The sequence below is a fragment of the Salvia splendens genome, chromosome 12, assembly GCF_004379255.2.
Source record: "Salvia splendens isolate huo1 chromosome 12, SspV2, whole genome shotgun sequence".
In the NCBI taxonomy this organism is placed as follows: domain Eukaryota; kingdom Viridiplantae; phylum Streptophyta; class Magnoliopsida; order Lamiales; family Lamiaceae; genus Salvia; species Salvia splendens.
This window is the reverse complement of record NC_056043.1, coordinates 3,871,070-3,883,622: the sequence shown is the minus strand read 5'-3', so window position 1 is coordinate 3,883,622 and position 12,553 is coordinate 3,871,070. Positions and strand designations below refer to the sequence as shown.

The following is a 12,553-nucleotide window of genomic DNA, read 5'->3' as shown; positions in this document are numbered from 1 at the left end:
CCGGCCATGACGATCACCCCCCGGGCTCCCACGGTTGGAACCCTGATTGGTTCGGTTCACAACCGTTTTCTAGTCCGGAAACGGAATATTCGGCCCCTCCTCAAACCCAAAGTTCGGGAGATCCGGGTGGCTACCGGCCTTACCCGATCGACTACCAAGATGCCCCCGAAGGGCTATACGGGTGGACACCCGAGCCTAGAGCGAGATCAAGCTGCCCCTCCCAAACTCCGACTCCTCCTACTCGCGGTGTCCGCACACCGTACACTCCGGCCGAGATAGAGCAATTGTTCAAGGCGTTCTTGTCAATCTCCGAAGATCCGGAGGTTGGCACGAACCAACCCGGCGATCATTATTGGTGGCGCATAGGGATGTCAATGTAACCCGAACCCGCGGGCCGGCCCAAATAACCTGATAAAAATACAAGGTTAAGGTTGTAATTTCGCAGCCCGAATTTAAAATCGGGCTATTCGGGCTGACCCGTTCGGGTTGTCGGGTTAGGCGGGCTGACCCGTTCGGGTTACGGGTCGGCCCGTCCGGTTGAAGGCTTCTGCACAGCGAGCAGTTTTTGTAACGGTCATAACTTTCTCTACAAAGCTCCGATTGAGGCGTGCAATATATCCACTTGAAGCTCTTTCGAAGACGAAGAGAATGATATGTTTAGAGGTTTATCAGACTTCAAAATCGCGAGAAACATTGACTCAAACAAGGCTGCTGCACATCCACATATTTTGTGTACATTTTCTAATCCATTTTCTATCATTTCTCAACAAAGATGTAAACATACCAAAATATAGAAATATAATCAAAATCATCCAAGAAAACCCTCTAAAACCATGCAAAATCCAAATACGTCAACCGACTATATAAGATCACGAAAAAAATCACTATGTGGTTCATGGATTCATAAATACACGTATATAAAAGCTTTCTTTTAGTATTTTTCCAATATAATAGTGCAAAGTGTTTTGACGCCGCTTCGTCATTGAATTATGCGTACTTTGATAATTCTTAAAACAAAGATAAATTATTATTTGACTTATTTACAGCTGGAATAAATTAAATTTGACCAATCATAATTCAAGAAAACTTAGAATTACTCCAATTAGCTAGCATCTTGATAATTCACTCTTTAACAATTCAAAATATTTTTGTTACATCTACGATGCACCTCTAACGTTATGAAAATTTTATTTAATTTTGTACGAATTGATTTATGTTTGAATTTTGAAACAAAGTGTTGATTTATGTTTTAAATACATAAACATACTATTGATAGATATTTTTGTAAATAATTATGTAATGAATAAGTTATTTAAATTTAAATAACTTAATCTTTTTTAAAATATTAAAGAAAATTAAAAATACATATTTCATTGTTGAATGATTAATTAAAAATATGTATATAATTAAAGAAAATTTAAAATACGTATTATTGAAAATATTAAAAGAATTAAAAATACGCATGCATTGGCCCGAATAATCCGGTGGGTTAGCCCGAAACCCGAAGGGTTAGGGTTAGGGTCGAACTTTTATAACCCGAAAAAATCATAACCCAAATAGCCTGTACCCGAATGGCCCGACAACCCGAACGGGTTGGCCCGATTGACATCTGTCGCCGGTACAATGAAAACCGGCCGGCGGGAACAATCGAGCGCAACGAGAGTATGGTGCGCAACGCCATATACAGAGCCAACGAATAAATCCAAAAGTTTCAGGGGTATTACCTCCAGGAAGAGCGGTCGGCGGGGAGCGGCCGGAGCGAGGTCGACATCATCAGTTCCGCCTTGTCGACCTACCAATCCATGAACTACAAGCCATTCAAGTACCTCAACATTTGGCAGGAGATGCGGTTTCATCTTAAGTATAGGGGAGGCGTAACATCCTCCTCTAGCGGCTCCTCCAAACGGTTAAGGTCGGTATCCCTATCCGACGCCGGCTCCGAAGACGTGGCTAGCCAACTTGGGTAGCCCCGACGCCGGCCCGAGCGGTTCCCAACGCCGACCGCAATGAAGGAAGACGGCGGCGACCAACCTCTGTCGCGCTGCGACTCCATCCGGCGATGCTCCCGAACCCGCCGGCCATGATATTGGGTCTCCAAAAACAATTGGGGGTAGTGCTGCCGGATGAATAATCTTCCACGGGGGTATTTTTATCCTTTATTTATGTAATTTTTAATTTTTAGGAGTTTAATTATGTAAATTTTTATTTATAGGAGTTTAATTATGTAATTTTTAATTTTTAGGATTTTAATTATGTAATTTTTATTTTTTGGATTTTAATTATGTAATTTTTATTTTATTTGTAATTTGTAATATTATTTCGGTTTTTTTAAATGAATTTTAATATTATGAAAATGTTTTTATTTAAATTGAATAATATAATGGTGGGACCCTTGTGCTCGTCCTTGCGGAAGAGCACGGCTGTGGGTGTTGTGCTCTTACCTAAGAGCAGGTAGAAAAAGTGGGGCCGGGCCTACAACCGTGCTCGTTGGCAAGAGCACGATTGTGGATGCTCTAAGCCTTTTCCATTGTAAATGTTTTATCCAAGAATAATGATGATAGTTTCTTACCAATTCTGGATTCGTATTATCTGAAAATCTATCTTTCTTCTTTTCTAGATACTCACTTTTTTTCTTCCTTTTTTTTGAAAAGTTCTAGATAGTCTTATCTAAAAAATGTACCACTACTATTTTTATTTAAAGATAATTTTCATCTTTTCTTAATTGATACTCCTTGATTAACTTAATTTAGATCGTATGAAAACAATGCAAAAAACACTTTATGCATAGCCTTTTAATTTGAATTTGTTCGGCCCAAATATGATACCAATATGGTCCCGTCAAATAGGATGGAGTAAAGAAATATCGCCGACTCATTTCTTTTAGATACACACAAGTTCTTTATTTTTTTGTAATGTTAAGCACATTCCTCTAATTTCTTGTTTAACAATATTTTTATTTTAGTTAGTTCCCAATAATTGATTTACTGAGAGCTTAAACAATAAAAACGAAAAAATATTTTTACTTTAAATTAACTTCATATTAACTTTCGATTGAGTTTTTTGCGTTAATTGTCAAATAACTAAATTTTACTTATCAAATAATTGAATTATACAAACAAAAGCAAGTACAGTACACTATTAGGTCATACTCCATCCGTCCGCATATAGGAGTCTCGTTAGAGTTTGGTGCATATTTTAAAAAATATTACTACTATAAAGAAAATTTGGTAGAAAAAAATAGTGAAATGTGAGTCTCAAATATTTTTATATACTCCAAGTTTTATAATAGAATGTGAGTTGAAATTGTTAATGGAATATGAAACTTATTTATCATTTATAGTAAAAGTAAATGAGACTCTTATTAGTAGACGAACCAAAATTGAAGAAATAAGACTCATAATCACATACAGATGGAGTAGTTTCTATCTTCCGGGTCCTTACTTAGCTAATTTTCGATCAGTAAATAGATAAAAGTCAACCTCTCCTTTCTAATATCTCCTCTCCCTCTTCATAAAAAACTCTTGAAAATTATGATTTGACCAAGGTCTAATATCTCCTCTCCCTCTTTATAAGAAAACTCTTAGAAATTGGTTGTTTATATTTTATTGTATTTCTAGCTTTATTTTCTCTTAATTCAACCCACTATATAACTTCGCATAAAATCTCATGTCGAAAGCGTTTAACTTTAAATGTAATGGAGAGAGTAATAAAATTGTTACAGCCTCTCTGTATCTTTGAACTGTGAGAGCATTTGCCAGCTTATACATGCTGGTTGATTCAAGAAAAAGACTTCTTCTTGAAAACATTTCTAAAATTGCACAATTTTAGAAGTTAGGTACCGAGCTAAATTACCACCCAAAACTTACCGTTTCAAGTTTGGTAACTATTTACATTGTACGAAACATATATATTAATGGTGGCTTTATTAGAGACAGCTAAAGGTGAAAAAGATAAGTCATCATGTCATCAAATACACCTCTAAATTAAGACAACTACGTACGTACACAAATAAAAATTGATGATGGGTGTGATTCCTTTGACCATGTCAGTTTGTCACGCATTTACATAAATATAAATGTACAATTTTGTTTAGCTCAAAATTAACAAACAAGTAGTACCACAACTTTGCTCTTTCTTACGGATTAAATCAAAAACAGCTAATTCAAGTAAAACTATATTTTTATTGCCCCCTTAACTATTTATATTCTTTTTCAGGTCCTTGGAAGTTTCATTTTATTGCTTCTAATCACTAAACATTTATTTTTGTAGCAAATAGACATTTTTAATATGGATGAAAAAAATTTGATACTAAGTACTTGGCTAGCTAAACAAATTTAAATTTCACCCTTCATAGTTTTTTTTCTGGATACTTCAAATTGCGCCTTTATCTAAAATCAACCAGTAATGGAAGAGTTAATCAGCAGTGGCACCAGTAAATATAATAATGATTATGATTAATGATGGCGGCTTGAATAATTTGTCCAACTATTTAATATTTTATATTGTAGGTGCATTAGAAAATATTTTATTTCAAGATCGTATCTGGTTTGAGTGTTCGTGACAGGTTGACTTGGATATTGTTTCAAATAGTCTAGGCAATGCTCACGCAAATGGATTTGATGATTGTGCAATCTCCAAATTTTGATTAGCCGTAACTTCAATTTCCAACTCAACCGGCACCGTAATTATTTCTTTTCTTCTCCTAACCCTAAATTATCATATTCGAATTATTTATTAAATAGTGCAATTGATGATCCACAATAAATAGTATATGGAAGTCATACTCAAGTCAATATACCATTAAGACTTTGAGATATTTCACAACAATAGTAGGACACTAAAGCTTGCAACAATCGACTTCTCAATGGGCTAACATCGTCATTTATCATAGTCATAGTCATGTTGATCGTGTCTGGTTTATTTCCCAGATCACCACTCTGAGTTAGCTCCCAAACATTGTCGTCGATCATGTCTAGGCCTTTTACCATACTACCATTTGAGTCCTTAACAAGATACTCCCCCGTTCTATGTTAATAGAGTCATTTTACTATTTTGGGAAGTTCCAAGTTAATTGAGTCATTTCTATTTTTGGCATAAAGTAACTATCTCTCTAACTTTATTCCTTATTCATCTCTCTTACTTTATTTTCTCTTACTTTATTCACCATTCACTTAATTACACACTATTCTTGAATTTCGTGCAAAAAAGAAACGCCTCAATTAACAAGGAACAGAGGGAGTACCATATACCAATAATAATTTTGTTCGATCCAATTAATATTCCCTCCGTTCGTGCTTAGGGATCTCGTTTGTCATTTTGGTCCGTCCGCAATTAGGAGTCTCGATTCAGTTTTACTATAAATGATAAGTATGTATCGCACTCCACTAACTCTTTTCACCTACATTTTATCGATCAACTAAATTGGAACTTATAATCGTTGATGTAGGGTGTAAAATATTTAGTCAATAGATATAACTCATGAAGGTGAGCGCCGATAAGTTATAGTAGTAATCAATGATTACGGAGAAAAAGCCGAAGAATACTCGACATATAGTACTCACGAATTAATCACTCCACAAGAAAAACTCAAGAATTAACTAAGCCATACTATTTTTTATTAAATGTTATTCACGTGCACAACCCAATTTGTTCCCAGCCTTTTCAAAATTCGAACGCAAATTTCCTCTCAACATACATACATATACTATTGAAAATTAGGGGGCCGTGACACTCCATTCACGGGGAGAAAGGAATCATAAATTCATCAATCGATGTACAACAAAAAACCACAATAATACACCTAAAACGATGCTTTCACACCAATAATTAAAATCTAAGATTAAAAATTTAAAAAGTAATCTCAGTGCATTTAAAAAGAGACGTTGAAAATTAATTCATGAGAGAGAAGAAAAAATAAAATTAAAGCAAGAACAAAAGCACTCTCATTAGGCCCCACCCCATGTCCCCTCCATAGACTCAAAAACTTTGATCATAAATCAAATTTAATCTTTCTTCACCATTCCAATCTTTTCCAATTACCAAAAATAGCCATGAATAACAATAATTCTCTCTCCGCCGATAATAATCAGCCGGCTAGCGGCTCAGGGGCGGCTGCTGTTAATAATCAGCCGCCCCTGAGCCGTTACGAGTCTCAGAAGAGACGGGACTGGAACACGTTCGGGCAGTATCTGAAGAATCAGCGGCCGCCAGTGTCGGTGGCGCAGTGCAATTGCAACCACGTGCTTGAATTCATGAGGTATTTGGACCAGTTCGGGAAGACGAAGGTCCACTTGCACGGGTGCGCGTTTTTCGGGCAGCCCGACCCGCCTGCCCCATGCACGTGCCCGCTGAGGCAGGCGTGGGGGAGCCTCGACGCGCTCGTGGGGCGCCTCAGGGCAGCCTACGAGGAGCACGGGGGGGCGCCCGAGACGAACCCGTTTGGCAACGGGGCGATTCGGGTTTATCTCCGGGAGGTGAAGGACTGCCAGTCCAAGGCCAGAGGGATTCCGTACAAGAAGAAGAAGAAGCGGAAATTCAATCAAACGACGTCGTCGCAGCAAGAGGATCAGCTGCTTCTCAAGAACCCCAAGCTGTCCGCTTGAATCGGAGAGAGAGAGAAACATTAATTGGTAAGTTTTTATGTTTTTTTTTTGTGACATGAAATTGAGCTTCGGAATACTAGGAAAGGGACAGGTGATGTGTCTGAAAAAGCTTTGAGATTAAACTTTGCTGAATTAATAGATTTGGGGAATAGAGAGAGGGGGGGGAGGGGGAGGACCACACGATCTCAACCGCAATAGTATATTTAAGAGAATACTGTACATTTTCTGAAATCCAGAAACCCTAGAATCATAATTTGGGAAACCCTAATTCTGATTGAAATGGGAAGTTTCAGGATTGGTAGTGTTGAGCAGAAGCTTTATTATTTTCTAAAAATTTAAAAAATGTTACATGTATCTACTGATCTAATTTGGTTTGTTTGTTTCTCTCTCAAATCATGGGGGATTAAAAAATTAGCTATGATTTAGTGTGGTTAATAAACAATTTTAATTTGGGCCTTTGGGATCTGGGACATGAATGACATTTCATCGTATCACCATGTCTGATTTTGCATGATTTGGGGAATATCTAAAATAAACAAATTTGTATTTTAATACCATATGTTTGTATAAATCATTCAACTATATAGTACATAGGTATATATGGTTGCATAGTGGTTAGTAGTTAGCTTTTAACAGCTACAAATCATTTGAATCCAAAATTGTCTCCTTTATTCATTTCTGTATGAGATTTACTATTTATGATTGGGCTTGTGTGTCTATATTTATAGAATGCTCACTTTTTTGTAGATTTCATATGCTATAGGTTTCCAAATATGGATTTATAGTAGTTGTAATGAAGAAGATGAAGTATCATTATCTGTTTTTGAAATTAAAGTCCTATCAAATTTGCAGACATTTCAAAATATTGAAAAAAAAGGTACGGTGTGATAAGATATATACTCAAATAGATGCAATGCACCATGCTAATTGTAGGTCCCTAATTGATTAATGCGATTCCTTCGATCTGTATTATTCTGCTTCGAATAGTCTTCCCTCTTTGCAAAATTCAAATCAGAAAAAAAAGTTCAAATTTTCCATAAATAAATGATGGTGTTGAAGTATATATACAATTCTAATGTTCGTTTTGTTTTGGCAAAAATTAAACACTACATGTAGGTAAGTTTTCCTCAAATTTTTTTTTTTTGAAAAGTGACGATAATTATTTTTCATTTTTTCCATATATAGAGATGTTCTTGTCGGTTGAGAAAAGATTGATTCGATTTGTATCCATTAAAGTCAAAGACTCATTGATTTAATTATAGCTTGTGTATATATATGTTTTGATTTTTATGGACTGATTAATTTAGTTGTACAGCTAGGTGACCAATGTCGGTAAAACTAAATATCAACTGTAAAAACTTTTTAAAAAATTCTTCTGTGAAATAAATCTTATGGGTGTTGCTGAAGTGTTGGCAATGTATTTGCATATATGTATTATAAACCACTTAATTAAATAATATTTAGGTGTGTTCACCAATCTGATTAAATTTTCTGGTTGACTCTATATATAGTGAGGTCTAAGATGTGTATAGAATGCTTTGGAAAAGTTATTCACGAGATTTTTCACAAATTAAAAATCTGTTTCTGCTTCCATACGATACCAATTATCAGCTAGTTGTTGTGAAAGATTTGATTTGTTTTGTTTTGTCGGTAGCATTTGTCAATTTAGGAACGTTTTCTCTAATAATCAGAAGATAGCATCAGATTGCCGACATGAGGATTCTTCTATTCTATCTTTTGTTTCAATTTTCATATGTTTATTTTGTTTGATTATCAATTCAATAATATGATAGAGAGGTTCTTAAAGTATTTATTAGGCCATAATTCGCTAATTAATATCCTTTTAGGCTAAAGAAATAATTATGAATTAATCATTGAAGACATGAAGTAAAGGTTTGGAGTGTCTCACCAATCATTGAACATAACAAGTACTATGTGTTTAATATTGCTGAATTCTTACAATGAAAAAGTGGTTGAATATTGATTGTGGCTTCTCATGAGATGATAAGTATATTAAGATAGGGAGTCAAAAGTGAAAACTTTGTGTTTGTTTCTATGATCATGGAGTAGTAAGAGGTCTCTTTTAATTGTAGTTCCATAGTGCATAAAGCGTGAGGGTTACTTCATATTCTTGATTCAGTAGTGATTCATTGTGTGCATCAGTAATTTTTCTGTTAATTTTTTGTCGCATTTGCTTATAGTTTTTATTAAGGACTTCATGTTTTAGAGTCACCACTGCTGGAGCTCACAACAGTTGGTTGATCCATGATACATTAGGAGTTTCTTATATTCGTTAGTTAGTTTGTCTTCAGCTTTAGCCGCTTTCTTTAACAAAAAAAGGAGTAGTAGCTTCATAATGGAAAGAGGTTGAATCCCTCACATTCCACACTTCCATGTGGAAGCGACGGGAGATACGTATCAATCCATCTTCCTTTTGAATCAAACGTTCGCGTATGGCACAAGCCGAGTGGCAAACCCAACGCCGCATGACCGCCATCCTTTTGTTGCCCTTTCCCTTGGGTCTTATATGTCGTTCCAAATCGATGTGGGATATGTATCAATAATGCCCTTTTGGTAGCCCTAATTTACCCAAAACGGTAAAGGGTTATTCCCTTTAATATGTCATTCCATATTTTTCATATGGAACCCATATGAAAAAGGATATATATCATAAGATGTGGTAGACATCTATGCAAAATTGAATAAAAATTATTATAATGATCTTAATCTTAATGGAGAAAATGCAGCTCAAAGGTGAAAGAAGGGTAGCATTTGCTTGAATAGGGTGCATGGTGACTTAGGATAGTCAATGTAGGCTAAAAGGATTGTGAAGGTTTTTTAAATCAAGCCTTAAGAATGCTGTTAATCAATTTTATTATTGACATTAGATTATAATCCAACTCTTTTGAACATATGTATGTGTATGTATTATCTCTTTTGACCTCCATGGACTTGAATAGAACCAAGTTCTTTCAAACATAAAGTAGTCCTTTGAAAGGTTATTTTAGCCTTGTAGTTATATATTGACACCATGTTTAGTCCCTTAACTTTATCTAGATTAGCACAGTATTTTTAAAACTTTCAAAAGTTTGGCGCTTTTAGTCCCTTTTGATCTAGTAAAAGTGGTCGATGTCATTGGTAAAAAAGATACAACATTAAATGAAATTACATAAAAACTTAGAAATTGATTTTAAAAAAAACTTAGAAATTTCCCGAAAAGTCATCAGAATCGTGACAAGTTACAAAAACTCAAACCTCTAATTAAGTTTCTAGTGAGTCATATTTGGGGGGAAAAGGTTCAAGTGACTGATGTTTTTGATAGTTTTAGGGCTATCATGGATAAATCTATTTTGTGAATTTGAATTTCATTAAAATGTAGTATGAAACTCTTAGTTTTTTCCTAAATCAATATGCTATAGGAAATGTATTTACTTATATATTATAGGATGTATATTGATATCAATAAATCAACATAGTACTATCAATCAACAACTCACATGTAGAGAATGTTAAACCTCTCATAAATTTATACTTGCGCATGTAAACATATCCCATGCATATTTTACTATATATGGTATTGTTTTATCTTTATGTTATGCGAAAGGCTCAAATAAGATAACGAGCTAGCCGCGAGGATGAATCCATAAATGTATGGTTCGAGCTCAAAGACATGGGGCGTTGGGCTCGGTTGGCAAAGATTTCAAGATTTATTTCTATTATCTCAACTCGTTGCTCTCGCGGGTTTGCCCTAAGCAAACTCTTCAATGGACTACCGCAAGAGTCCATCTAATTGATAGCGTATGTTAGTTCCGCATTTGCATTTGCCAAAATCTATCACTTTGTTGTGCACTAAGGTTTCCGATAATTGCAAGCTACGGTGGTTCGATGGAAAGTTCTTGAGGATACCGACGAACGAAGTTAAATTTAAGGTGCGATGAGTGTTGCTTAGTATCATTGGAAGCAAACCACGAGTATGACAAGGCTTATATCTTATAGACATTATTCTGGTAAATTAGCTTCATCGCCTTTGCTTTTATATACCCTATTCATTGTCGATTGTCGTAACAGATGACATATTTAAATTCTCAAAAACTGTCGACTTGAGTAGTTTAAGGCTATATATGTTTTTTTTTTGTTTTTTCTTGGTTTTTGTGTTTGTCGAATCTGTATCTGGTTGTTTGGTTTATTTGTGTTGTTTGGATATGATGCATGATGCGAGATCGATAACTCTCCTAAAGAAGATAGGCGGGCTTGACATTGTTGTGCATGTGTGTTGTTGCTTGTTAGTTGATTTTGTCCTTTGTTAGCTATTGTGTTGTTTTTTTAGTATGCCTTGTTGATATGTTGGTTTGTAGTAGATATTGTTTTTTATGGACTTTGATCATTTTGCATTCACAAAAAAAAATTGTCACATGATTGTTGGTTTTAGAATTAATAAGATTAGAATAACATGAAACTAAAAAACGTGCTATGCATGAGTGTGAAGAATGATCAACTTCTGATTCAATCTATCTAGTGGAACAAGAGCAAAATTTTCTAATCAATATGCAAGGGTTTAATTGCTTGTAAAATATTGATTTAAATTTTCTATTACTGTTTTTTACTATAATTTGCAGGTCTAAATTCACATAGCAAGAAGTTGTAGTGGATGGAGAGAAGAAGTAAATTGTTACTCGTCACCACATGAGAATGCTTGGGTATGAATAACAGACATTTTAAGTGATGTAAAACTGCTAGATCAAGAGCGTTTCCTATATTATTGTAGATGTAGTTTAATATAGTAAATATACATATAATATAGTTTAATATAGTGATTTTATATCTATGTATGTTGTTGTAGTTTGGTGTTAGAGGGCTTACATTTAGATACCATTCGAATTATTTGTGGTTTCAACTTTCAAGCTCAAAAAAAGTTGATCGATATATTTAGTACAAATCGAGGGGTTCGTGTTTTGTTCTTGGAAAACTACTGTACATATGGTCATATTCTATAAGGTCACCATTAAAGTGAAACTGATATTCATATCAATTTTCTGATTAATTAATTATAATAATTGATATCACAAAAAAATAGATATCATTACGTTTACGTATGGAGTATATTAATTTTATAATAAATTATCATTTATAATAAATTATCATTTATCACAAAAAAATAGATATCACAAAAAAATAGATATCATTTATAACAAAAATGAAATGAGATTCCGCATAGGTAAAAAGAGACTTTTGTATAACAGGTGGATTAATATGGTGCAATTTCGATCTTATGTTTCTTATGTAACTAGACCAAATACAACAACAATTAATATGACTTAATTGATAAAAATATGTCCTCTGATTTATAGGATGGGAGATTGAGTCATGTTGACAATTTAGTGTATCCGAATACCAGTTTTTACTATTAAGATAATAGCATTTGTAAAAAATATAAACCAAATGCAGTTCATTTAGATGAGAATTAGTCAACACTCCCACAATTGATAAAACTAACCTATAAAGTGTACAAATCCAGCGGATTTAATTACGAGATTCAAATTAGTGAATTACTAATCATAACCCAATATTTTTATTTTCGAAGTACAAATTTGATCACAATTCACGGGGCAAGTCTCTTTCTCCCATATTTTAAAGAAAAAAACAAGATTCCCAATTGAACTAATGTTTAAAAATAAAAGAAACATCGTTTTCGAAAATGTATTCTCCAAACAAAATAAGACATGTTAGGTTCTATGCTTCCAAATTAAATCTCATCACGTGAACTCAGTTGGGCCTTTATTACTCATTTTTAGGTGAAATAACTCATTCCACCACTACTGCCCCACCAGAAATAAGAGGTGCAGTTCTTATCGTACAAGTTGGATTATTATAGTGTCAAGTCAATCTAATAGAGACTCAATTTAAGACAGAACTCAAACTCAGTTTGTTAAGGAAATTCTCAATCCGAACAC

General features: G+C 34.4%; 1 protein-coding gene across 1 annotated transcript; it reads left to right on the top strand.

The window, feature by feature from the left end:
• The first annotated feature begins 5,478 nt into the window (after positions 1 to 5,478).
• LOC121757419 (protein LIGHT-DEPENDENT SHORT HYPOCOTYLS 10-like) lies at positions 5,479 to 11,427 on the top strand. The gene is made up of 3 exons (XM_042152970.1): positions 5,479 to 5,484; positions 5,904 to 6,629; positions 11,219 to 11,427. Exons 1-2 carry the CDS (start codon positions 5,479 to 5,481, stop codon positions 6,600 to 6,602), a joined length of 705 nt encoding a protein of 234 aa, XP_042008904.1. The 3' UTR covers positions 6,603 to 6,629; positions 11,219 to 11,427.
• The last annotated feature ends 1,126 nt before the right edge of the window (positions 11,428 to 12,553 follow it).